This window comes from Pocillopora damicornis, chromosome 12 (genome assembly GCF_964200805.1).
Source record: "Pocillopora damicornis chromosome 12, jaPocDami1.2, whole genome shotgun sequence".
Taxonomy (NCBI): domain Eukaryota; kingdom Metazoa; phylum Cnidaria; class Anthozoa; order Scleractinia; family Pocilloporidae; genus Pocillopora; species Pocillopora damicornis.
In genome coordinates, this window is record NC_142681.1 from 6587703 (window position 1) to 6615445 (window position 27743).

The 27743-nt window shown below is 38.5% G+C and overlaps 3 protein-coding genes across 4 annotated transcripts; 2 read left to right on the forward strand and 1 right to left on the reverse strand.

The window, feature by feature from the left end:
* Positions 1–124: 124 nt before the first annotated feature.
* On the forward strand, positions 125–10620 carry LOC113671906 (uncharacterized). 2 transcript variants are annotated; one of them, XM_089190695.1, is made up of 16 exons: positions 125–663; positions 1076–1196; positions 1638–1792; positions 2448–2566; positions 3519–3610; positions 4062–4172; positions 4571–4663; positions 4797–4838; positions 5459–5572; positions 6171–6242; positions 6558–6590; positions 6983–7105; positions 7495–7605; positions 8629–8745; positions 9280–9387; positions 9874–10620. In XM_089190695.1, the coding sequence occupies exons 1-16, from the start codon at positions 418–420 to the stop codon at positions 10188–10190; spliced, it is 1974 nt and encodes a 657-aa protein (XP_089046821.1). In that variant the 5' UTR covers positions 125–417; the 3' UTR covers positions 10191–10620. The 2 variants fall into 2 exon arrangements, with proteins under 2 accessions (XP_089046821.1, XP_089046822.1); XM_089190696.1 differs by having other exon boundaries at positions 9863–10081.
* Positions 10348–27491, reverse strand: LOC113671902 (uncharacterized). Its single transcript, XM_089190702.1, has 15 exons — positions 27282–27491; positions 26524–26641; positions 25768–25922; positions 19885–20003; positions 19017–19108; positions 18622–18732; positions 18251–18343; positions 17346–17459; positions 16585–16986; positions 14008–14136; positions 13204–13323; positions 12578–12694; positions 11871–11978; positions 11320–11547; positions 10348–10741 (listed from the first exon to the last, which is right to left on the reverse strand). Exons 1-14 carry the CDS (start codon positions 27489–27491, stop codon positions 11327–11329), a joined length of 2109 nt encoding a protein of 702 aa, XP_089046828.1. The 3' UTR covers positions 10348–10741; positions 11320–11326.
* On the forward strand, positions 21956–25621 carry LOC113671907 (rhodopsin). Its single transcript, XM_027188170.2, has 3 exons — positions 21956–22268; positions 23752–24371; positions 24879–25621. Exons 1-3 carry the CDS (start codon positions 22017–22019, stop codon positions 25141–25143), a joined length of 1137 nt encoding a protein of 378 aa, XP_027043971.2. The 5' UTR covers positions 21956–22016; the 3' UTR covers positions 25144–25621.
* Positions 27492–27743: the final 252 nt, after the last annotated feature.

Below are 27743 nucleotides of genomic sequence, written 5' to 3' on the forward strand. Positions count from 1 at the left end.
TTTAACAGGTACCAAACAAAGGAACATAATACGTACCAGTGGCCGTTTCAATAAACGATTGAAAAAACGTCGAGAGCATAAACATGAGATATACAAAACGAACAATTCCGTAAGTATAAGCACAGTTTACACTACGAACTAAGGACGTAGGACAGCGAGAAACTCAGCTGAACAAGGGGGAAGGCAACACGTCGTGGTTGTAAATAATGTCACGTGTATAAATCTTTGAGAAAGGAGGGCACTCAGAAAACCGTGCGTCTGTTAAATTTTAAAATATTCTTTGGCACGTTTAAAGGATATACAAAAAAAAAAACAATCAGGTAAACTGGATTGGAAAACGAAACTTTATATGATTTAAACCTAGAACAAACAACAACAACAACAACGGTTTTAAGAGAACAAACAACCACTGGATCGATGTTTCACCTCAAAAAGAGTAACGCACATGATATCTTCAAGCGTCACTTAATGCCACTTTATGTGATCTTTGGACTTTTGGTGCTCAATGGAAGAGCGTTGGTTTCAGCAACTGGTAGAATAAGACCATCGCATCAAGATTTCGCTATTAGCGAGCTGACCGCGGCGCAAAAAGAAAAATTTTTGGACGAACACAACAAGTTTCGTGGAATGGTTGATCCACCAGCAGCAGATATGGAGTACTTGGTAAGTATTCTTTCTTTTTCTTATTTAGGTAATTGATGCTCAAGGCGTCAACAAGTTCGTCAACGAGTAGTCTTGAAATGTAACACCTGTTCACAAGGTCACCTTTAAAATCGCTAGACGTATGTTTGTCTTTGTTCCGGGTGGAGACCTCCTAAACTTTCATAAACGTAATCCGAGCCCTTGTATATGTGATTATGGGTAACTTCCTTAAGGTGTACGTGGCGTTAAAGAGTGGGCTATTGTGCAATAGCTTGATGTACGTATGTGAATGGGTCAAGTGCATCTTTTTCCCACCAAATGCGATACAATTTCCTCATTTCGTTACCATTCGAAAATATTCTTTCCTTACAAAGAAAAAGTGAGTAAAATGTATGCTAGTGGAGAAGGATGCTCTACATTTTTTTGCTTGTAGTTTTGGGACGAGGATTTAGCTAATTTGGCCCAGATGTGGTCCAATCAATGTGTGTGGGATCATGGATTTCTCGAATTTGGTGATGAGTATCCTCACCCCGTTTCCTTCAAAGGACATGTAGGTACGTTTAAATAACTTCCTCCAGAGTCCATTCTACAGTCATGGCCTTGCTAAGAGTTATCTTAACATGATAGAGCCGAGAAATTCGTCGGCAAGATAACACAGTGTAAATAAACTTGAAAAGCAGAAAAGATTGTAACATTACAAGGAAATCTTAAGCCTCACTCCTACTTAAGGGCTTAGCAACTAAGCGCACAATTGTAAAATAGACATTTTAAGTGTCACTGGAGAATTCCGTTCCACTTCCGGATTAATTATCACGAAAAAAAATGATGTCATTGGCTTTACAATGTTTATTATCAGGTTCATTAAGTGGAATTTCGGAAACAAGCCTGTGAATAAAACTCAAGTAGATTATCAAAGAAACTGTTAAGCTTTAAATTATTTCCAATGTAACTATAATTAGTCTCGTAGTAAAAGGAAACCCGCGGTTTAAAATCAGGTCAAAATCTTGCAAGAGAATGGGGCAAATTACAAAACCCAGAGGATCGCGTGACGCAGTGGTACAAGGAGTACGAGTTTTACAAGTTTAGCAAGTTTGCGAGTCCAATGACAGCTGCTCAGTGTTCCAGACAGCCTTGCGGGCATTACACACAGGTATTCATCACATCATCATTTGTTTCCAGCAACTTTTCCACCCATGAAAACATATATGGCTGTTCCATGTCAGAGAACTTTTTGATAAATTGCCGTAAAACCAAAACCAGTGTAATGACAATGACCAATCACTCGATAGGGAAAGGTCAAGGGCAGTCAAAGAGAACTCAAAGTGAAAAGGCGCAAACTGCCTAAATCCGATTGGTTGAAAAAAGCGCGCGTGTTCCTGGACCAATCTAGAGATGAAGTAAAGCAAAAAAACAAACAAACAAACAATCCTGGATTACCACCGATACTCAATTGAAAAGTGATTGAAAACTTTTTGCATATCAAAGCTGTTCGATCGAAAATAATATTTAGACTCTTTAAAGAAACATCATCAAATTTATGGAAGAAACAGAGTCGGTGCACGGCATCATGCATAATTTCTGCATTTAATCCTTCTCTTTTTCTCCTCTCAATTCCTACATTCGACTCCGCAGAGAAAACTCTTTGATCAACCTGATTGATTCCCATTAAGTTAACTGTATCAGCAAAAGGCTGATTTTGATGCGACAGCTCAATTATCCTTCAATGATGAAGGATCATTCCTAGCTATCTGTTATGCCTAATGCTTTTAACGAGTCAAAATTTTTTTTTTTTCGTATTTCATAAGCTTGCGTGGGCAACATCAAGATATGTAGGATGTGGAGTAAATTGGTGTGATAAAGAATTTGGCCCACCACATCCCTGGATTCCTGGAGAGACAATTGTTACTTGCGACTATGGTCCAACGTACGTCACGCAAATTCTTATCTTACCACATAATAAGAAATGGTGAAAGGACTGAGTGTGTCCAATTCGGACTGTAATCATGCGAGTGATTTGCAAAATCGGACTACCTCGAGGCAGGAATCCAATTTGTGATTTATGAATAGGATTACTGAAAGAAGTGGACGACACGGAGTCTTGTGACCAATTAGTCAAAAGTATGACAAACTTTGAGAGACAAACTAGCCATTGGTTGTACTTTTTCACAACAAACAAAAGTTAGCTCAGCGAAATGTGAAACAACAGCGCGAGCACATGGCGCGTAGTCTGCACAATGACACTGACCAATTATAATTAGTAACTAGTACTAGTGTTCAAATCGGGAAAGTGATAACCAATCACGTTCGAGAGTTTTGTAATAGTTTTGATTAACTATCATATTAACTGGAAAAGTGTTTTTTCACCTTTGTATGAAATCAGGAAACACTCAGTGATACAGTCAATGTAGAACAGTGATACAGTCAATCTAAAACAAATTTGACAGCAGAGTTATCTAGAGAAACTATTTGTTTTTAAGACGAATTAAAGCAATTAAAATTGTCATTCTTAGAACTTTTAAAAACATCATCCATCAAATTACCCTGAAGTTAATAGTGAGCAGTCGAAAGCGAAAAGTTTAGTTAATACTTAAGATATCATTAACAAGAAACTGTCGGAAAATTAAACTAAAACTGCAAGGACCTGACTGAAGAAACCCCAGAGAAATCTCTCAACTGATCAAAGACAGTTTCGACTTTTAAAATAGACCATGTATGTTTACAATATGCACACCATAATTGACCAGTTATCCAACGATCTCACGATTTTTCCAAGATCTAAATCCAAAGATATTAAAAAGGCGAATTACATTATTCATGAAACATCGCCGGTATAACAACACAACTAACGCAGCCTGTGTTGGTTTCTGTGGCTTTAGGGGTAACATAATCGGACAATATCCGTACAAGACTGGTGCTCCATGCAGCAAATGCTCATCTGGTAAAGGCTTCTGCTACAAGAACCTGTGTCGTAAGTAAAGACTTCGAGGGTCTCTACTGTTGAACGAGAGGCATTATTTGTTGATGAGCACTATCCAAATAGTAAAAAAATATCTAGATATCATGATAAGGTTATGAGAACGTGGTTTGATATTAGTGAGTGCACTGTAGTCCTACCCATTTCCCGTGGTAGTCTTCGTAAATATATTTATCTAACTGTTGTGCGATCAGATTTCAATGCAACTCAGGAATCGTGTGTAAGTCGAATTCGATTCTCACTCTAGCCTCTTCCTTGCCAATCCTAGTTTGAGATTTCATCATAAACTGGGTTTATTGTCAAGTGATATGAATCTTCGTTTGCTATAACCACTCATGACTTATTTTGCCTCAGCAACCATGAAGAAACAAATTGAACTAACAAAAACTACTGAAGTTTGATGATTCAGTGTTTAAGTCTTTTGAAGCATTTGTTTGTTTTAAAGGGGACTGTGATAACTTTGACAGCGAATGTGGTAAAAGCCTCACACAAGCAATGTGTACTTCCAGTCGTGAATTAATGGCTAAGAAATGCCCAAAGATGTGCAGCTTGTGCGGTAAGTTGGCTTAAGAGGGTGTTGGGAAGTGGGAAGCCAGAAGCGAAGAGTTAGGCGAGGAAAACTAAGGTAGCGGGAATATTTTTCCTTCGTTGTCCGCAATTTGATCTGCATTCTTCATCTTGCTAACTTTTTAAACGTCTGCTACGTGAGCGATCTTCAGGATTGAAAGTGTAAGAGCGCTTGTGTCTCGCAAGTAATAAATCACATATGGATAGAACAAAATCCTTAGCATATGGAGGCGACGGAAAAAGGATGAAGGGGATCACTCAATTCTTTGAGTGCCAGCTTTGCTTTCACCTGTTTTGACTAAATTTTAATAATGCTTTTAGTTAGGTGGATTAACAGATACTAAACCGGAAAAATTTTCTCCTAAAACATTTCTGTTATACTTATAGAGTGCCCACTGAAATGTCAACATGGCGGAACAGTGAACCTTCAAAACTGTGTTTGCTCATGTCCTTCCGGCTGGAAGGGCATGGACTGTTCAGGTAAATAACATGAAGGAACTACACGATCGTCACCTCTTAACGGAGCACAAAGAGCCTAGGTTATGACAGTTTTAGATTACAACTTATCACTGGGACAAGACCACTAACCTGGCGCATTTTTTTTTCTGCTTAGGGAAGGTTTGTCCTCCTGGTTTCTACGGTGAAAACTGTGAAAGTAGGTATCATTCAAACAATCAGAGTTTATAAGCCAGTTAACACAATAGCTTGAAAATGAAAATGAGCCGACATACGCAGACTCTGTATTGAGTCTTTCGTTGATGCATTCTACTTTTTCCTATTTGTTTGCTTCGTAGCGAACACCAAGGCACCTGTGGTTTGATATCACGTTACTGGGCATGCCCTTACGCTAGTGACACTACATCTTGAATAGAGGAACAAGATAAATTCTCTTGTTACTGAGTTTAACTCAATGCGGTAATAAATCTGTAGAAAGAATACATCGATCGAAAGCGGTAAAATGCTAAAAATAATAGAATAAATCTGAATGACCTAGTTGACCAAGAACTATTGAAAATCAAAACATAAAAGCTAAACAATACAAGAAAAAACTACATCAGTAACTAAGTCTCTGTTAGCAAAGTATTTAACCACACATGACTTGAATGAGCAATGGAGCTCTATAGTTCAATGCTTACGATCTTCCTCGAAGCTACAAATACTACCATCAACGGGAAACGAGTTCATATCCACACGTGAACGAAGGTTTAACATAGCAGCTTCAGGAGTACATGTAACCTGGCACTTGATATATTCTCTTTCAACTGATTACTTCAGTCCGCTGTTACGACGCCGTCGGGAAAGACACTTGTGAATGGCGAGTGAGGAATGGGCACAACTGTAAAGTACACTATATGATGGTTGATTGCGCCGCTACATGTGGATACTGTGGTAAGGTTTTAATACATGCTTGATTCATTATTAATGCCAGCCGAGTAGGCTGAAGGTCCATCTACTGAACACAATGTTTGTAATTTCCCGAGCTAGAAGCCACTGAGAGTTATACTTATCCCACTACTAAAATACAAATATGTAAAATCTTTTACTCGTTCCCTCACAAATGCTATGTCACCATTTAACATATTTCTTTTAAGGGCCAATTAATATCTATGAGGGGAAACAGATATCTTTCAGGAGAGAGCAGCTAATTTGAAACGTCTCATTTGCAAGTTACAGCTCACACGTAAATGTGTTTTCCTTTGTTTTACTTCGTTTTGATCAGAGAAATAAGTAGACTGAGTTACCGAATACAGATCAGCTAAGCTTCGAGGCAAAATGCAGTTCTAAAGTTCAAAAGCAGCACTTCATTTAAGATTACGAGCAACAGCAGTGCAACGGAAACTAAAGCCGAGAGTACCTTGACAATACAAACACAACTACCCGAAAAAAACTAATGCCGAAGCTCTTTCACCACTTAGAGCCATCGTATGACCTCTTCTCACTAGAAATTACTAAACTGCGTCTGAAAAGTCGACCATTATAATTTCAGATGACGGCAGCAAAATCACCACAACACCCGCCCAAGCGACAACAGCCCCGCCACCAACCACAGCGACATCGAGTAAGTGCCTTTTGCACGCTCATAACCTGAAATCGATGGTTTGTCAAGCAGTTGAACATTAAATTTTAATTTTTCAAACACTAAGGCAAATAAATTCCTAACCATCAGTTGAGAATATATAAAACCACAAAATATAACGAATTGACGGGCTTTGGTGCTTAAGCATACAATACACGAGGGAAATTGTTTCTAGCCAAGATAAAAGGAAACCATTCTCTATAAGAAAAAAATTGTAATTTTGGTACAGTACGTGAAACAGAGGACAAAGCTCCATCTTAATTTCTGAGTGTTATCATCTTTTCTGTTAATTCACAGTGAATGCTCCAACAGTCACACCCGGGGCACAAGGTATGCTGACAAGATATCATTTGGCTAGGAGCTAACACCTAACTAATGATGATTGTAACAGACCTTCCATTTAAAACATACAAAGTGACTGATATAAGCAGTCCTCATGTTTTATAAAACTTATTTAAAGTTTGCGTTATCGATGGCTTTGGTATTAGAATCGTTAACAAATCCCTTTGCGTTGTCACGTAGAACCCTAAGATTACATTCTATAATGTTTTGTGCTTCTGCCACTGGTTTATTCTATTTATTCACTTATCAATTTGTTTATCTATTCGTTATCTGTTCATTTTTCTACTATTCATTCATTTATTTATCATCTGGCTATTAATTTATTTCTTTATTGGCACTCGTGTTATTTGGTGTTATTCGCAAATGTTCGTCTTTTTCAGAGTGTCATACCGATCTAAATTCTCATTGTGAAGTTTGGGCGGGAAGAGGCGAGTGTGAAAAAAACCTGCTGTGGATGATACCGAATTGTTGTGTTAGTTGTAAACATCATCAGGCGCCAAAAGGTATCAAGATCGAGTCCGATTATTACTTCTTAAGGGGATAATACTTTTTTTTATTTCGTTATCTTTATCATTATTATCATCATCATCATCATTATTAATATTATTATTATCATTATTATTACTATCATCATCATCATCATCAGTATCATCATCATCATCATAATAACAACTATCATGTTAATTGTTATTGATGTTATCATTGCCTTTATCATCTTTAGCGATAATGAGGGCAAATATATCCTCTCTTAACTTACAGCATCAATACAACTGGGTGTACGAAAATCTTGGCGATAAACGTTTGAAACCGGTTAACGGGCTACCTTAAAAAGTGATTTAGCACTAGGCATTGTAAAATAGTCCCTAAATTTTAAGTCATCATCTCATTGCAGACTGCACTGATGTTTCTCCAAGCTGTCCTCACTGGGCGTTTACGGGAGAATGTGAAGTCAATAGAGCATGGATGCTGCAAAACTGCAGAAAAAGTTGTAATCAATGCGGAGGTGAGACACATTCGTGATGATTAAAGCAATAATTCGATTGTCAAACGAATAAAGGGGTAAGTTTCTAAAGAAACTGTAGTGCTGCGTCGGTAAGAGAGTATAACAGGTAATTTAGAGTTAATAACCAATTTGAAAACGTAAATTGGCCACCATAAAGAGTTTAAAGGCTTGACGTTTCGAGCGTTAGCCCTTCGTCACATTGACGAAGTATGGTAACGGGGTTTTGGCCACTGAAAACGGAGCCAGTTACCCAGGACAACAACACGATTTTAACGTCAAAACGTGGTTGCCAAACATCCGTCGCACTTCATTCAACTAAAAAGTGTAGCAACAGCAACGATATTACTAGCGCAAAGTTTTTTGCAAGTGACACTATCAAAAATGCTTTCTACGCTCACCTGAATTCGACTCATAAAACACAGAAAGCGTGACGTCATTATCATGTTTACTATTTTCCCAATCGACCATTTAGGGTGCGTACTGTCTGAAATTTTTTTGTAAGTATCATATGCATTGTATGACAGAGCCACGCTCTCTCTTAAGTTTTTAAGTTAGCTCTGAATTGTCCATACTTTGTTTAGAAGCGTGTGGTACGTGAATCTTGTTTCGTTGATCTTTGTGCATCGCACCAAACGTGAAAATTTGGTTTTTCTATTTATTGTCCGTCTGACACTTAGGAACAGAGTGCAAGTTAAGCAGGAAATAATACTCTCACGTTCTTTTCCAATTCTCGTCCTTGTTAACGATCTAAGTACACGATCTCCTCGCAACGATATGTTAGTCACTCTCCCCCCCCCCCCCCCCCCATAAAAAACTGCCACCGCTTCATTTAAGAGAGACTAAGAAATATTAGTATAGGCTATAACATGATTTGGTGTTAACAAGCACAAGTACATTTTACAAAGAGAACCAGATTACACGAGACAACAATCAAATTTACTTGTCTGTTACCTGTATCGATCTTTATTTGTCGTTTAGAGCTGGGAGATTTCAATGAAAATAATCTCTGTTTTCCTGCTTAAGATTGTAAAGATACAGACGCAAAGTGCCCAATTTGGGCTTTACTAAAACAATGCAAGTATGGGGACAGAATATCGTGGATGAACTCAAACTGTAGGAAGAGCTGTGGCATGTGTAAAGGTAAGGCCTCGCTGCATCAATGGAGCAATTTTCAAATGAAATTCGAAAAAAAAAAAACTTGAATTCAATCGTATCGATTTTGTCATTTTTACTATCAAGTGTGAACGATACAACAGAATGGCATGCATCACACTCTAAACCAATCAAATCCGACAGTGAGGACGGTAATCGCGACCTAGTTGCCGGTGTTTTCCCACTCTTCCGGGAGTTTACTTGACCTCCTAGGTTGCTTGTCTTGTTACTAATGTTTTTTTTCTCGCCGTGGTGATTACTTTGGTTGAAATCGAGATGCGATCCAGTGAAGTTTAGTGTTTAATTGAATAAGGAACAAGACTCCTTGAAGTTTTGGTTAATTTTTTTCATATTTCTACAAGCACTAAGAGCCTGATGCACAAGAAGATCACCTTCTGCCAATCTTCGTTTACCCAGCTACTCAATTCAAACAGAGCTGAGAATACGAAACGAAATTTTGTCTCATTTAAACTCTACGGCTAAGCTTCTGGACTCAAATTTACGATTTTTTTCTCTGTCCAGGTTATGACAAACACGATCAATGTCCCGCCTGGTCTGCGATGAACGAATGTAAAAGATCCAACTGGACATGGATGGTAGATCACTGTCCACGAAGCTGTGACGTACCTTGTAAGTCAGGAGTATATCCACCGAATGCAGTCATGTTGCGAACAAACATCTACCCTAATTTTATCGCTTAATAAGCACGTCACGCAAAATTTCTCCTGAACTTTCCGCTTAAGAAGCAGGAGTGTTTGTACTGAATTCTTGCTGTCTGAAGTGCACCCAGGAGATCATTTAATTTTCATCTCCGCCATTAAAAAGTGGGTGCAATTTGAGATTAAAAAGGAGTAACGTAACCTTTCATTGGAATCTAAAAATCGGTCAGTAGTACAGTTTATCTATAATTTTAACTGGCTTTTTATATGGATAATTTTTGGGAATATATGGAGCGTTTTTGGGAATGATCCTTGAAAGAAGAACCATTAGTACTTACAATAAATGGACGTTCTCGGCAGTTAACGAGAAGCTTGACTACAAAAGAACACTGAAGACCATTTATCCTACACACCCAGTGTATTTCTTAACGTCTTTTTTATTCCAGCCGTCTTTCAGTTTCAGAAGCCTCGTTTTGCGGTGGAAAACAAAACGGCAATTATCAGGCCCCCACCACGTGCCAAGCCTACATAGCGTGTTCATATGGCGTCACAAGTCACGTGCAGTGCCCCGGAGGAAAGAAATTTGACACTGTAAGGAGAATGTGTGTGGAGGCAGATCGAGCCAGCTGTTCTGTAGTTTGCCCGAAAAGTTTTTTTTTTCAGTTGAACAAACTAACAGAGAGAAAGGGCAAGACTCAAAGGTCAATACCTATCTTAAGTTTATCAAGAAAAGCTTTCACGAGATGCAGTTATCAGCTTTCAGCGGCTGAATGAAATTATTAGTTTCACTGATGAACCACATTTAACTACGGCAAAAATGAAATTTCCGTGTATTCTTCTTTTATTTGAAAGCAGTTTGTATACAGTTAACCCTTGTTATGGCGTAAACCTCATTACGTTTTCCTCTGTTATTTGTCTGATTATTTATCAATTTTTAATTCATTAATCTATTTATTTCTACATTAATTTCACAACTTATTTAATGATTTACTTAGTTTTTACAAAAAACACAAAATTTAATAAGGTACAGCACCTAAGTATTTTGATTATCTGAAGACACTCGATTGATAAAAAGTGGGTCTCTCAAAGCACATTTTTAGTAATCAAGATCAATATTAATGTATCAATATGATATTATCAAATATCATACAACAACAGATTTGTCGTTTTAAACGTTCAGTATAATAAAGTTACATGATCACAACTGTCTCAGTCACTTTGGTTTAGTCTTCGTTCACTTCTTGTGACAGTAGAATAAACACGACGTTGTGAAACGGCGAGAATATCAAGATCAATGCAATTTTCGTTTTCTTTTTATAATCCACCTGAAAGTGGAGGAAAAGGGAAGAAAGGAGAATTGTTACTTTATTCGTCTATGTTTTAGCTTCTTTTTAAATTAACCTTCTCTGAATTCAGTGATAGGTGCGAGAGAATTCTTTTGACAACAAGTTAGATATCCATTTTCCTTTTCATAAAACCTTCTCCGTCTTAAGTTAAAAATGTAAACGAAACACAAATTATTCCCTGAAATATTTCTCTACTTGTACTATGGACATTAAAAAACTGCAGTGGACTGTTTTGTATCGCACAGGTGGTGTTACTTCGACTTGCCCAAATAGTTCACGATATAAGGTCGCACGCTTCGCTTTGATATATCATTCAGTTCAGAATGAAGATATTTATCGTGTTTGGAGTACTCTTATTACTTAATACGTTTGGCAACTGTCACTGATAGAAAGCCATATTGTGTGATCATGGTAATCTTGATATCAGGCCGCTCTTGAACACAGGGCATGGCATAAAACCGCAGGAAGGCAAACACGCTTTTTTTATGTTACAGGAAAAATGCAGATGCACCTTCCGTCACCAAGTTGATTAGGAATATAACTCACTCCAACCTTACCTAGACGTTATCCTGCCACATGGTTCCTTTTCAGAGTGAGATCCTTTTCCTGCGAACACCTAACATTAACAGGCAAATCACAGAACTTCTTCAGGGTATTAAAAAGTGTTCCACTTGGACATAACTTGTGACGAGTGATTCCCCCTAAACAGGATACATATCCCGTGCAAATCTGGGGGATGGGATAGTTGCCATCTTTCACACTTCCACAAAATTGCACTTCTGAAACTGCGGGTGAAAAAGAGTTATTACGTAAGAGAAACGTCATCACAAATGTAATGATGGCAGCTCCCATTAACCCATCTTTCAGTTCGTAGTATCACGTGGCCACACAAAAGTGTTATAAAACGCCACTAGCCCCAGGCCTTAGGAAGTTGGCGAAACTTTGAAAAATATTTAGCCAGGACACGCAAGAAAAATAAGTCTTCCTTGACAAAACAAGATACTGACGCTGGCTGCGAGTAAACCTAATGTACGATTTTCTCAGAGATCAAAATTGAGAGGCAGTGCTTAATCGTTTGATCAAAATAGCGAGGTCACGAGACACTCACGTGGTATGCTACAACTAAGGGGACAATTGTCTCTCATCCACGTCCAGTTCGATTTCTTGCACTCGCCTTGCGCTGCCCAAGCAGGGCAATAGTCGTATCTGTCATACACTGTAACAGAGAAAAAGAATCAACTCCTGTTGTGACGTTTTATTGGAGGAGAAGCAGCGATTGGCTTCCTTTGATTCTTACTTTCTGGCTTATTTGCCTTAGGCTGCGTGTATAAGAAACCAACGCAGGCATATGTAGTATCCAATGGAACTTACGTGCAATCCGTTACAAGAGAAAAGCATTTAACTATTGGAATCAAGACGTTTTTTTCTGTGATTTGCACAGACAGTGCATCCCATGGACAAAAGGAGATGTAGGTCATGTAGAAACCCAACAAATAAAATGCTTCAATCGCTCTGACGAAGGGCTAACGCTCGAAACGTCAGCTTTTTTACCCTCTACGGTGGCCAATTTACGTTTTCAACTCAGTTGTTAACACTAAATTTCCTAATAAAATGCTTTTTTCGTGATTGGTGCGGTCAATATCATAAGATTTAATGCAAATTGGTGTTACGAATCACGTCTTAGACCAGAGTTTCCACTTTCTGTCATTTTTAATCATGACATATTTAAGTTTAGGTTCGGACTACTCTCATTCTACCAAATAAAAGTACATATACCACTAGGAATTAAAAACACCCAACTTTAATCGGTACTACCTTGACAAAGACCGCAGCTTTGAGGACAATCTCTCAGCATCACAAGACGTTTGTCACCTTCTGTGCACTTTCTCAGTAATGCTAAATCGGCACATTTCTGCTCCTTATCCTGGCAAACTGTGGAGGAAAAAAAGTCAAGAAAACTTGTAATGAGAATGGGCAATGTCTTCTGAAATTGAGCAGCCAGCGTGAACAAATGAAACCCTCTTCGACGCAAACTGAAGACTTAGAAATCTTAATTTTCCATCTACATTGCTAGGAATTTTTCTGTTAATCTTCCGGCGGCTTCCTCGTCACTCGTTTCCTCTCTGTAATTTCAAAAAGGTAATGATGAGTACCGACAATCCTGGCGAATCCAACAAAATGCTGAAAATCTCATCTGGGAGGAGCAGTAAAATTTCATCCATTCTAACTGTAGCCTTAACCCTTTAACCACTGAGAGTGACTAGAATTTATTTCCCCCCTTGAAAAAAACATTAACGTCACAAGAATTAAGGAAATGATCACCAACTAAACAAGCTGTGGATCGTTAAATCAATTCTCCTCGCAAGCACCTTGGTAAATGTACAGAGAACAGTATGGAAAATATGAATACGGGTGTTAGGCTGTAAAGGTTTAATTTTCACCTCCACACTCATTACAGCTTTTCCTACAATTTCCTTGCATCCATATTCGGTCTCTTGAGCACTCGCCAGCCAAAGCCCAGAAAGGACATTTGATGTTGTTATCTTTGCATGCTAATGACACTAATGGGAAAAATGGACACATAACTAATGTGCGAGGAAACCCTCGTTATTAGCGCTTCGGCACGAGCATTTCTTCATCCAACTCAAGTTGGCGAGATGTCTGCAAGAGGTCTTGGGGCAAGCCTTTCCCTGACTCGTCTCCAATCTACCCGCGAGATGAGAAACTCACGTCCTGCATCGCTAATAATGGGCGCTTGCTTAAAGGCTGTTATACATAACTTTTACTCTCAACTAAGGCTGCAACAAGGCCTAAAGCCCCATAAAAATAAAGGGCTCAGTAGCTCGAAGGCCGATTAGTGCTAGCCCAAGGTTAAATTTTAATCCGAGTTTCTTTATTTCTTTGTTCAAAAGCCTTTTGGGATAATTTTCTCTATTCTCTTAGAGCATTTAACCAGAAATTATGGACATTTTTAGTGCCAAAACTATTGTCAGTTTGATGAAAACCGCAACATATTATAATATACACTGGGAAAACAAAACTGAAAATATCATTGAGGTAAAAGTGGAATGAAGACTGTTATGGATGAGGAAGATTAATTCGAGTTACAAATATCTGTAAACTTGAATAACGTGGCCTGCACAATCCACGCGTTGGCTTCATCAAATAACAATATACTATGAATATCATTGAAAGTAGATCTAGACAGAAGTAATTCTGAACATAACCTGTGGTGGCAATTGTACCTTTGGGTGCTGAGATATCCATAACTTTCTTACCAGTTGCACAACAGTGCTTACTCATCAGCCTGGTCATATCTTTACATTTTCCCATAGTTGACCATAGAGTGCATATGGGGTTCTCATTCTTGCAATCTTGGACAAGAAAAAGTGCTTTAGGATAGATAGATAATCTTTATTTACCCACGGACAATTCATCAGCCATAAAAACATTCAAATATATAAACATGCATTAAATGGATAAGATACTATAAAAACTATACTTAAAGCATAAACCTAACTAAGGCTGCTTTCCACGAATGCCGTGCCTGAACGTGCTTCTTTAATTAAACGTTTGAATAACCCAAGGGACTCTGTTTGTCTCATGTCACGAGGAAGTATGTTCCAAAGAGTGGCGCCATTATAGCTAAACTGTTATTTTTGTAATAGTTTATGCGCGGCAAACGAACGTTAAGCGTATTCTCACGATCAGTCTCCTAGGTTATACGCAGTTTCTCGCCTTTCAAATTTAGAACATAAATAATCTGTGGCTAAACCGTGCAGAGACTTATAGACCATTATGGCTCTTTGTATTTCCTGCTGGGAAGCTAGGTTTTTCCATTTCAGGAGCTCAAACAAGTGACTAGCATCGGCGTCGTAATTTGAATAAGTCAAAACACGGGCTGTTCTGTTTTGTAGTTTCTGTACCTCGTTCTGCAAAGTCATCCCGCAGTTTCCCCAAACAATATTATAATAGTCAAAATGTGACTGAATCAGAGCCTGATATATTACAAGTAAAGCCGCTTGAGGGACAAGGTGCTCTATTCGTTTTATAGCCCCTATGCCAGAAGCGACTTTCTTTGTTAGTTTATCGATGTGACTGCTCCAATCGAGTTTGTTATGGATGGTCACTCCAAGTGATTTTGCGGTGGTGACCGCAATTGTTTTTTGTGATTGTTATAAATTGTAATCGTCGGAGAAAATGCTAGAGTACTTAATCTCTGCCTTGAACCGATGAGCATAAACTCGGTTTTAGTCATATTCAGAGTAAGTTTGTTCGCTCTCAACCAATTGAGAACATTTTCTAAGTCTTGATTTAAATATAACTGAAGATTGTGACACAATCACCCGCTTTAAATATAAGTGAAGATTATCAACACAATCACCCGCATATGTAAGGTGGGTGTCATCGGCGTACATCCTCGGTTCACAATTGGATAAACAATTCGGAAGATCATTGATATATAACAAGAATAGCAGTGACCCGTGAATCGTCTCCTCGGGGACTCCACAAGTTAATGAAAGGTTATTAGATAACGACCCATTAATGGAGCACATTTGTGTGCGATTCTCCAAGTATGACTTAAACCATTTAGACGCATTTCCACATACTATGCCATAGTGGCTTAACTTGGATAAGAGGGTCTCGTGATCATCTGTGTCGATTAGGTACCTTGACACGGCAATAGTTTTGCAAGAGTGGCATGAAAGAAAAACATTACGACAGAACCGTTAGAGGGATCTGTGAAGCCAACACTCTAACAAAATAGTGCAACTTTGTGTTTTAAAAGTTAGAACTGAGTATCGTAAACCCCCCGATGATGGTACTGGCAAAAGCGTTTTGCGACATCACAAGCTCAATATCCAGTTATAGGCTTCAGTAAAACTGACATAAATTCACACCTTAAGTTCAATTTAACGGAAAGTTTAAAATCTCAAAAGTTTTAAACACATAGTAAGATACAAGAAAAAATTACTCAGTTCTGACTGGTCAAGATAAAGGCAGTTTTCAGGTAATTCAATGCAGAAGAGGGTTAATCCTGAAGACATAATTTTTTTGCAACTTTTTTTGCGCCTTTAAGATGTGAAAATATCCTTGTTTATTATTGTTTTGATCGTACGCGGTTGTTTTGACCGAACACACGATGTCACTTGCAAGGTTTGAGTAAATTATTTTTGCCCTTGATGCAAGCGCTTTGCTTCTACTTAATCAAGATAAACTATCTCGTATTTTTTCATTTATAGTATTAATACGTAATCACATGATTTCTCTTGTTCTATTTGGAATAAATAAGCACTTGTAAATTTTCTCAAAGACTAATCTGACTCTACCAAAAACAAATATTGAGAAAAAACCCAGCCAATCCAAGGCACCTGAACATTTACATGAGTTATGATAATGATAACGAGGTAGTTATATAGAGCATTATCTATAAATTATGCATGAATATGCTCTGACTGCACTCAGCACTTTAAAACTTACGAATGGGAATTTTGCAGGTGCCCCCAGTTAGCGAATTTTTGAAAACAAGGCTACAGCACAACACTGTGAGCTTCTTTCCCTACCCTGCGAGAAGTTCACGAGTTCATTAACGTCCCCTGCTAACCAGTACAGAGAAAATAAGGGAGACAGGGCCAAAAGTTGTTCTTTCTCGTCTGACAAAGACTAGAACGTCGAACAATTTGCAGATGTCGTAGCAAAGGTAGCATTTTCCTTTCAGTTTTTTTAATACCCTCAAGTCCGTTTAAGCTCTATTTTTAAAGCGTGTTTTCCATGATTTAATTACACAAAAACATTTCCATTACCAAAAAGATAATACTTACTGGTTTTCGACCTATGTCTGGTCTGTTCATCCAGTAACGTGACGAGTTTATCAATGACTCCTTTCAATTGTTCTGCTCTGCCAACGGTCACGTTTGTGAATTTCCGAGATGGCGCGACTGGCCGAACATTGTTCACGTTAGGAGAATCAACGTGGCCAATACTCAAAGTTACGTTGGTGCTATTGTTGGATGTCACAACTGACGCCGCAAAAGCCGGTTTTCTCGCAGTAGCATTGGATGATCGTGTCACAGTAGAAGTTTTCCCAAGTGGTTTCGCATCTGATGTCGTGACAGGAAGATAGGCGGGATGCGTTATAGTGGATGCATTTGAAGTTCCAGTCACGAGAGGTTTTGGTGTTGTAAGTAGCTTAGAAGGCTTCAAGGAAGGAGTCATGCAAAAGCCTGGATCAAGAGGAGATGGGGAAGTTACGTTTTCTCTGATTGATCATAAAACAATCACCAAAACTAATAGAAAGTTTTTTGTACATCACTAAAACCAGCGTGAAAAAAAAAAGAAACTAAGCAAAGTACATAGAGTTATTTATCCATTCAAAACGGATAAATGGGAGCAACATTCATCGTGACAAAACACTAACGATCAGCCGCTCTCATCTTTTTCGAGTAAGCCTAAGCAATGGAGGGTGCGGCTTTTACCACGTGAGCGAACATCTATGGGAACCGTGCTACACTTAAGCACCGACTGTTGTATATGCTACTCCCGAGATCAAGAAGCGCCTAAGAGGAGGTTCAAACAAACATACCACGAATTCCGCAGGAGGCTGCGCAGTCCTGCTGCATGTATGGTGCACTACACTGATGCCCATTGCTTATTCTCCAGTGACAGACCTCTGGACCGGCCTTGTCGAGACAATGAACTGTGTACGAAAACGATGTTTCAGTTTGTTGAAAGCCATAATTTGAGATTACAACCTTGGATAGCTATATTGATCAAATGACGAATACAGTCGACCAGTAGGCCCGGGAATGAAGTCGTTATGTTAGAGAAAACAATCATCGTTGATGTTATGATGTTGTAAAGTAATGCTTCAATCTGCTGAGTCTATTAAACCCTTGAGTGCTATTTTAATCACGAAAACTCCACCGTTGTAAAGATGGTTCTGCCTAGAAAAATAGTTGAATCTCACTAACATTGGCAGTTTTCACCACTGACTTCAGGAGGACAGCTCTTGATTTCTTCTTGGAAAGAAAATTAATGCATCTGTATATGTTTACTTAATCGACCACTACTTCTATAGGGCTTCTCGGGGCCAAATGCTTTATAACCATCTTTAAAGATCAGAGTAAGGGTTATCATCACAAGTAAAACATACAGGTGTGGTGGCGTTGTCAGTGAGTGTGAGGTTGAAACCAATAGTAAAAACAGTAGAGGCCCCGTACAGAAAAAAAGGTCCCAAATTGGTCCTCCTGGGGCCGATAATTTCGATGGGCAGTTAGCACTTTTAGTATCAAAATTTAAACATCATCTAAATATGGGGCAAAGAGAAGGAAAGGAAGAACTGTCCACAAAGCTATACAACAAAGCACTAATCCAAGAGTAACGGTTTTAAACACTAAATACCTATGTCATGAGAAATATTGAAGGCAAGTAGATATGACTTTCAGAAATCGTTATCTGAAACCATGAACACAGGAGAAGCTGGCTAACCTGAACAGTCCAAGCCCACGTAACCGGGAAGGCACGCGCATGTGCACATAACAGCATCTAGTTTCCCGCCATTTTGACATTCCAAAGGACATTCTAAGTGGATAAAAGGAAGCGACATGAAACTGTTAATATGCACTCCCATGTGGGGACTGCAAAAAAAAATTCAGAGATTTACTCATAAACAGATTGAACATTTACCTCTTACCATCTCTATCATGACAACTTGTCAAAAGAGGTCTGTTTTTTAAGGCATACATGATCTTATGTTTCTTAGTTCAGAATTAGCTTATTGAATCGTAAAGTTGATCCAAGGGACATGTCAATTAATTTAAAAGTATAAAAGAATCAAGCAACAATGTTTCCCTGCGTACCACATAAATTGCACATTTTTGGACATTTCTTGGCCATGATATCCTTAAAACCTGTACACATCGCCAAAGTGAGAGATCTGCCACATTCCTCGTCAAAATCATCGCAATCCCCTGCAAATAATGAAGTATATTTTGGAAATAGCACGTTCAATTTCTACTTAGTCTTTGCATTTAACTGGGGAAGTTAGCAAACGTGCTCTGTCGGAAGAAAGGGCGGAATTTCTCGAACCAAGTTTGATCCAAATCTTTCGTTTGTACGACCGAGATAATCAAATGATGATAAATATTATCGCACCAGTGATTGTGTGAGGAAGGAAAATTATAAGGTGAGAGAGTTGTTTACACAAGGAGACGAAGTTCATGCTAACTTAGTGAACTGGTTAAAATATACTTACTGCACAGATTTTTGTAGCAAAATCCTTTCCCAGAGGCACATTTGGAACAAGGCTTTCCAATTTCGTACGGAAATTCATTGATAAGGTTGCCTCTGCAAGTGCAATGAGAATCAACTAGTTTAAACTCATTACATGTTTAACAGAGATATGCTTTATTTAAAAATTGAGGAGAAGCAGAGGGCATTGTTAAAAAATGCCACAAAATACCGCAGTGTATTTAAGAAATCAAGTACCTGTTCGAACACGGGTTACGTGACGATGGTGGATACCCCATAGCAGCTTTAAATATTGATGTAAAACCCACATTTTATTAAGAGATTAAGAGAGGTAATCGTGGAAAGATGGAATAATACAATCAGAAAAAAGGTGGTGAAACAAGAGAATAACTGTGCCAGAGGAATATTTGTAGGAAGAATAAGGTAAAGGAAAACAGTACGGCGCAAGTTTTAGGAGTTGAAGTGCAGCATCAAGGAGAGAAGTATGGGAGGCACTTAAACTTTTTGCAGCCCTCAGATCGAATTTCATTCAATCCTTTCACACCTTAGAGTGACTAACATCCAATTTCTACTCTCAATATCACCCCTTAAACAAACATTAAGATCACAAGAACGAATGAAATGATCACCACCTAAATAAGCTCTTGATTGTTAAAAAAATTTTCCTTATTAAGAAATAAGTGGAGGACAGTATGGAGAATATACATAACGATGTTAGGGTGTAAAGATTTTTAAAAAAATCAGTTCTTATGATTAACAAGTCATCACATGGAGTCACGGTTTTCATCAAAAGTAGGGAAACACTTTCACAAAATAACAGCGATACAATTTATTTGAAAAAGATTCTTCTTCAGTTTTCCAAAAATCCTTACCCGGGCGCATAGTCACATACAACTTCAGTGCCGCCTCTGACCCAAGGGTGGGGTACTCCCGCTGATTTCTTACAAAATGAGACACCACATCCCAAGAATTTGGTCGTTGCCCAAACAAGCTGTAAAAAAAGACATTAAAGAAAAATTTAAAAGCCACAATCCAAGACGAAAAATATTTGACACGTTGTGTTTGAATAGTCCTTTTGATGCGTATAATAACACAACTTAATTTTCTCCTTAGTCTTCTTCGGGCACATTTTTTCTTAAACAGACCTCCCGCCTGATAGATAACGCACATATACTACGGTATAAGAAGGTACCAGAAGTAATAGTCTACCCCGCCTTCTTGACCCCTTTTATAAATGGCAGGCATGATCATTATTTTTTCATGCGTATGTAAATAAGCCTTCTCAAGCTCGCTTTTAAGTGATATTCAATTTTTTTTTGACACGTTGACGCGGCCAGGAGGGCTAATTTACCAGTACAAAAACGAAAATAGTGATAATAACAACTATAAGAATCATAATAATAATAATAATAATAATAACAATTAGGCAAGCAATTTATGAGAATTTTCCACTGAAAAATTATTTCAAACTTCTAGAGAGTATCAGATGTTGTTTAGATATTTCAAGCGGTTCTAAAAGCTAAAAAGAAAAATCTACGTGATATTGCTGCATGCTTACACTATAGGCTGATTAATTCCAATTTGCCTGTTTCTTTTTTTCTTTTTTCTATGACAAAGTTATTGGAATTAAGTGTATGTTTAACATTAACCATACGTATCATTAAAAAACAACTTTGCCTTTTCTCGAAGTGATCATTTACACTGATTAATGACTTTCAAAAGAGAGCTTAGTATAAAATCAATCCTATAGTGGAGACAACGTGTCTGCAGCGGTTCACCTGCGAAAACAAGGCCCTGTTGAAAACAAACTAGCCCAAGAATACTAGACTTAATTTTGCTATGATTGAATAGCAGTCCATTTTTAGAAAACAGAATAAAATAATGCAGGTGCTCGGTAAAAGGTACATGCAAATTATATTTTAAAAAATTCAGGCGAAATTCTCTGGTAGAAAGACTTCTGAATTTGAAACTATAATAAAATTCTGATGGTTCCCATGTAAAATTTGTATTTAATTATAAATTTTAGTTTATTAAGAAGAGATTCTTGAAGAAAAACTTCTCTGTGAAAAGCTTTTGACAGATGCAAAAAATTCTTATAATTGACACACGAATTGGAAAAGCGTATACAAAATAATAAGAATTAGTTAGGACTAAAAAACGAATTTGGGAATTTCGCCTTTTTTCGCAACACGTGCATTAATTGGCGGGTGATGAGAATAAAAAATACCATCACCCAGGCGTATTTAATCATTAAGATTGATTTCCATATTTTCATGGCTAATGTGAAAAATAAAACCGGCAGTGACAAAACGACCCGATGACAATCCTATTTTAAGGTGGTTAAATAGTGGATGCGATATTCTCGAACAAAAACGAAGCGGTATAAGCAATGCAACTGTCTCAACATTGTAACGGAAAAATAAATGCGTCCAGTTGAGCACAAGCTACAGAAATATAAAGAAGAAGATGAGAGGATCATTTCTAAAACTGTCTCCAACTAGGAGACGTGTTTTAAGATGGCGATGGCCATACACGTCAAACACGACTGCCTTTTTGTTCGCACTTATACTTCAACTATGTACGACCAAACGACAACGTATTTTTTCGCACATACCAAAATTGGCCTAGAAAAGGTGGATTAGGACACAGCTCTTCATATTCCAAAGGACGTGTTGTAAGATGGCGATGGTTGGAGTGGGAATCTTTCATTCGAATGGAAAAGAAAACCATGCAACGAAATTATTCCGTCTTAGAAAAAAAAAACCATCATCCGTTTATTTTCATGACTAATGTAAAAAATAATACCGGCAGCGACAAAACGACCCGACGCTAACAAAAAAGAATGACGTCATTAAGGAGAGTCGGCCTCCTTGATTTTTCAAACAACTAAGAAGGAGCGACGTATTTCCTCAAAAGTATTTTGTTATTTCGCAACACAGTTCATTTCCCCTCGGGTGTAAGAGAGGGAGGGCCAGTAAAAAATTCTCGTAATCGCAAGGCGAAGATGTCTTCGCGGCTAGATGACGCCGAATACTTTGGTTTGGGCGCGAGTATGGTCGTGCTTTTGATCGTTGGTTGCGTGTTTCAAGCCTTCACGCTGTTCGTTTTGACGCGGCCGGCTTTTAAGCAATTCGATCTGTCGCCATATTTTCTCAACATCATCATCGCGAACAGTGTTGTGATATTGGTTGATTTTCCACCGATCATCGCGTCTGCTTGGGCACAGAGAAACATGCTTGGAGAGATATATTGTCAGGTGAGAGCTACGCGTAAGTTCACTTCTTGCTAAAGGAAAAACGACCGAAAAATATTTAGTATATGAAATATATTGAAAAGCATACTAAACTAAGAAATAATTATACAAGGAAAAAAAAATCTAAGTTTTGTCTATGTCCTTAAAACCTAGAACCATTTGGAAATTTTTTGCCCATATAATGCACGCTCATTTTCCACTGATTAAAATTGATAAGTTGATATTTTGCAATTCACTCATTTTCCTTGCCCTTAAATCCTTTCTTTTTTCATTCTTTGGTGTTGATGTTCATGGAATAGTTGTTGAAGGAAGGCTCAAGAAACTGCGCTTTTGCGTGGGTTTGAAATTTCCTTCTCTAAGTCTTATAATAGGAAACATCGAATTCAGAAACGTTTGTGTGATTACGAGCCTGAAAGTGGTGAAAGCAAAAAATTCAGTAGACTGTTTTGTCAACTAGATACCGAAAAAGGGACCTGTTGTAGGATGACCGCCATGGAAGTTTATGAGGCAAGCGGTTGACTAATCGTCAGGATTTCCTGGTCAATACAACATTGTAACTATAAATTACACTAAACTTAATCCACAGCAAAGAATCGCTCATTTGAGCGACACATTTGTTTCTGCCGTACATGTGGCCTTGGTATGAAGTAAGTCGAAATATCGAGAGACTTCATATGATTTTAACTACTCAATCCTGATATAAAATGAAGTCTTCTCCACAAAAAACGTCCAAGTTAGAAAAATGGAAAATAATTTTCGAATAACTACTAAAATATGAAAAATATAAAAAAATTCAGGCCGTTACGGGATTTGAACTCATGACCCTTACGATACCAGTGCAACACTCTACCAGCTGAGGTAACAAGCCAACTGGAAGCCGACTGCGAAAATCGCTTCCATATTCATTTCTTTATCTGTAGTTCACATATATAATTTTCATAGATTTACAGTCATTTATGTAATGGTAAACCGTACGCTGCCACATGTAAAAATAACTTGAAATCTTTACACGGAGCAAATGTCCACCTAGTTGATGCTTAAGACTTTTTTTACGAAGGAGTTCACGTCAATGAGACCGCCTGGTTAAAAGCTGGCTGTGGTTGGACAGTTCCGGTGAAGTGGGAATGGGGAAGGGGTTGTTACTTAAAAGTTACCGCTCGCAAATTGGAGAAGTGACTGGATATCGGAAGTAATTTCATGGCCAGCTGGAAAAAATAAGTAAGCAAGTATTACACCAAAATGACGATTTTTATTCCAAGGAGTAAGAACGAAGAGGGTTCTTGTCAGTTGCTTCATGTCTGGACGGTTGAGTTGATTGTGTTGTCTGATCGTCCGGATTTAGGGTGACTGACATTTCGACAAGCTTAGCGGAATTCATCGTCAGAGTAGCATGGAGAGGGGGTTGGGGGGGGGGGGGGGGTTTGAGGTATTAGTCAACTGTCCCTTTTAATACTTCATTCAGCATGACTGTTTTTTTCAATTGCAGATCGTAGGTTTCCTGTCGTGGGTCGGATGTATCTCAACCATAGCTACATTCGTATTGACTCTCCTCAAAACTCATCGTAAGTTAAGAGACGACGCCATGGAATTTGAGATAGCATTTGCCGAGCGCTATGCGTGGGAACGTCACAATATCATTAAGACCCTGACAGGAACCTGGTTGTACGGTATCGCAGTGATGTTTCCTCCGATGGTGACATGGGGATCATTCAATTTTGAATCAGGCGATACAGTGTGTGCTCCGAATTGGCAGGAAGAATCCTCGGCCGGACGCATCTATATGGTTCTATTAATCCTTTTAGTATTCGTAATTCCTCTTGGTTTTTCCGCGGCCTACTTTGGCAAAATATACAACAAGTTATTGCAAGATAGAGGGGATGACGGAATATCATTGAGAGCAAGGGAGAAGGCGAGGAAAGCGGTCGTTATAATTTGGATTGGCGTGGCAATCTTCATGGTCAGCTGGATGCCCTACTGTGTATGTGCCATGATGGCTTTGTTTGGAGGCTCGAAGACGTTTAATCCGGAGATTTCGTTTATTCCTGGCGTTGTCGCTAAAGCCAGTGCTGTGTTCAACCCCTTATTCTGCTTGCTAGCAAGCACACGGTAAGAAGGGTAAGAATCGTGGAACTTGCAAAATTAATATCGATAAATATTCTTTTTGTATCATTACACAATTTTTTTGCTCCGTCTGCCTTTAACTTTACATCTTTAGTTACTTGTTGCTAACTTCATTACTCACCAGCAAATTTAAGATGATTCTATTTGCTATTAATTAAAGTGTCTATTCGCGATAATATCACGAATTGCTCTGAATCGAATGAATCCTCGTGATCAAAACTCTCTCTTTTTCTGTATCTCATTATCTAAAAAAAACCACTTATCTCTCACCAACCCTCTTCTCTTCTCGGTTATTAATCTTGGCTTATTTCCTATTATTGAACGTCATGGTTCAATTATGATACACTTTCTAATAAATGTAACAGTTTCAATTGATCGTAACTGTAAAGACGTCTTTTTTTGTCTGTGATCCGGCGTTTGGTGACTCCGGAAGGAGTTTATGGTAGATCACCATGTCCACTTTGCAAACTCTTATTTTTCCCTTTCTCGCAGATTTCGAAACGTCGCTCTAAAGCTTATCTGTATGTGTCGTAAGATAGAAGAAGATGAGGAAGACGAAGAGGAGATTGATGATTTGTCACAAGGAAGACAGTTGCGTCCCTCCGCTCTGATGCAGCGTAGCCTGCAAGAGGAACTGAGCCGTATACGACGCATGCGCCGCTATCAGCAGACTTGGGCAGAAGCGCGGCGCCTACGAATAAACGGGCCTTATATCTCAGTAGATATCCCAGCAGAAAATCTGGAAACGTCAGTTTAGGTAGTCTTTTTGACACAGAAGACTGTTCGACAGGTGACCTAGATTTACATAAGTGTACGACAGATGGGAATTCAAGTATTTTTGGCAAAATACTTCAAATAAACATGCATCTCGAAACGCCTCATTTTGCTCTTTGCAAGCGACTTAGATGAAGCTAGTATAAAAATCAAGGACAGATTTAACTCATCGGGACGAAAAAACTTGAAAACTTAGAAACTACCTGTCACGAAACGAAGATGGCTTCTACAGCTCCGTATTTTATTTTCTCAGTTTCTTTCCTTTTTTTATTTATGTTTTTTAGGCTTTACTTTTGAAAATTTCAAACTCGTAGTCATAATCACCAAAGTTTTAAAGGTCTATCAAAATGAAAGATCGAACGGAAAGACTATACCTCGTAAAGTACAACCATGTAAAATTTAAGATGCTTCATAGTTTGTTGGCGACCCCACGAGATTAAAATCAAAGGCGTGGCAGTGTATGAAATGTCAACCTTATACTTCATCTTAACTTTAAACTTATCCTTTCCTTAAGACGCAATAGTTCTTCAAAGTACAGTATACCGATTGCAATGGTATAACTGCAGATACTAGCTCTGCCGTTTGTGTGTATGGAAATTGGGCATACCTGTGTATATAGCTTGCATGGAGGGTTGGAGCACTGACGAGGTACCATTGGGGAAAAAAACTTGCTGAAGGCGTAGTTACTGCTCTCTTTATACCAAAGCTTTACTCGATCAGCCGGATTTTGAAGCTTTCTCCACTCTCGTGCAAGATTCTGCCCTGAAAAAAAGTGCAAAAAGACGGTTTAACATCTCGCAATGTTTCATGTTCGCATTCTTGTTACGCTATTGTTAGGCTACCCCCATGAAACAATGTACAAACTACTGGCCGCGTTACCACAACTATTGCTTTAAGTATGAAAAGAAGAACCTAACCTCCTTCGAACTTTTGCTCCAAATTCTGCGATAGAACGACAATCCTATTCTAGTGTAGTTAGATAGCGGATGCGATATGCCCGAACAAAAACGAAACGGAATAAGCGATGCAACTATCTCAAAACTGTAACATAAAGTTGTGGACATTGATTGGAAAAATAAATGCGTCCAGCTGCGCAGAAGGAACAGAAATGTAAAGAAGAATATGAGAGAATCATTTCTAAAACTCTCTCCAACTAGAAGACCTGTTGTAAGATGGCGATCGTAGGAATGAGAATGTTTCATTCGAATGGAAAAGAAAACCATGTGACAAAATTATTCCGACTTAGTGAGCAATTGCGTTTGCAATATACTTCACCAATACACGACAAACACGACTACGTATTTGTTCACTCTTATACTTCATTTATACACGACCAAACGACTACGTATTTGCTCGCACATACCAACTTGGCCTCGAAAAGGTGGATTAGGATACAGCCCTCCAAATTCCAGAAAACCGTGATCCCACGTACATTTGTTTGCCCACATTTGGGCAAGATTTCCTAAATCCTCATTCCAAAACTGCGAGAAAAGAAACAATAATGAGAATTTGAAAAAAAAAAACAACAACAATAATAACACAGGGCATGCTTACCCCGTCAGTTAACAGAAAAGTAGACTTAAGGCATGAACTTTTCTTAATTTTTTTTTTTGTATTCTGACATTAACTCTGTTGGTGTAATGGCTCTCGAGACCTTCCCTTCCCCCCACCCCCGGGCAAATATTGCACCAACTTTACTGTAAAATAAGAGGAGACGAAGGACTACATAAGAGATTTTTCAAATGTATCGTTCAGGTAAGTGCACCAACACTTCATTTCCAAAACACCTGCGACCAGATACGCGAACTCGACTTTTGAATTCAGAAAGACTGCGATGTCCAGTTTTATATTTCATCTTAATATCCTACGGAATTGCCAGAAATGAACTCAGTCCTCGTTTCTTTCCTATAAACGCGACACACCCCACGTTAGTTGGAGCAGGATCTTATAAACTGCAATTTAAAATCTCTCGGTGGGAGATATATACAAGTATTAGTAGTTTACGCGATTAGCACGAAATGGAGGCTATCTGAAATCATATACAGGCGTACTCTGTGTATCCATTTGCGATGCATGGCGTAAGTTATCACAGAAACGGGAAAGAACAAGGCCTCCTCTTACCATATACTCCATATTAGCGGCGGGCGGATTCACAAGACTCCGAAACTTGTTGTGTTCATCAACAAACTGCTCTTGCTGAATTTTACTAAGCCGGGAGATGGCGAACTCGATTGGCATCGGTTTTAGAGGACCCAGAGAGGCAACTGTGGCTACCATGACTAAAAAGAAAAAGAGCGTTTGCGCGCTACATTTTAGTAGTTGTTTATCCATTGGGGCGCGAAAAGCTGCCACAGAAGAAGGTAAAATTGCTAGTTTAACGCTGATTAGTTAAGCGGGTTCCATAATCTTCGGGTAAAAAGCATTAAATCAAAATGATAACCAGAAACTTATGACAGTATTAGCAAATACTTCGCACGGCCTTTAGTGACACGCCACCAACTTCGATTTGAACGTCAAACAAACACCATTGACATGCTAAGGGTTTCGCGTCCCCAAGATGACTTTTAAGGCAGATATGGTTAT

Bases quoted from the DNA above. Each gene is read 5' to 3' on its own strand.
- LOC113671902 (XM_089190702.1), bottom strand. From the start codon at position 27,491: ATGGATAAACAACTACTAAAATGTAGCGCGCAAACGCTCTTTTTCTTT. The intron at 14,137-16,584 runs GTAAGTATTATC...TTCTTGTCCAAG, and splicing joins CAGACATAGGTCGAAAACCA to ATTGCAAGAATGAGAACCCC. The intron at 13,324-14,007 runs GTACAATTGCCA...TTTTCCCATTAG, and splicing joins GGATATCTCAGCACCCAAAG to TGTCATTAGCATGCAAAGAT.
- LOC113671906 (XM_089190695.1), top strand. From the start codon at position 418: ATGTTTCACCTCAAAAAGAGTAACGCACATGATATCTTCAAGCGTCAC. The intron at 4,664-4,796 runs GTAAATAACATG...TTTTCTGCTTAG, and splicing joins GAAGGGCATGGACTGTTCAG to GGAAGGTTTGTCCTCCTGGT. The intron at 7,106-7,494 runs GTATCAAGATCG...ATCTCATTGCAG, and splicing joins ACATCATCAGGCGCCAAAAG to ACTGCACTGATGTTTCTCCA.
- LOC113671907 (XM_027188170.2), top strand. From the start codon at position 22,017: ATGTCTTCGCGGCTAGATGACGCCGAATACTTTGGTTTGGGCGCGAGT. The intron at 22,269-23,751 runs GTGAGAGCTACG...TTTCAATTGCAG, and splicing joins TTGGAGAGATATATTGTCAG to ATCGTAGGTTTCCTGTCGTG. The intron at 24,372-24,878 runs GTAAGAAGGGTA...CCTTTCTCGCAG, and splicing joins TGCTTGCTAGCAAGCACACG to ATTTCGAAACGTCGCTCTAA.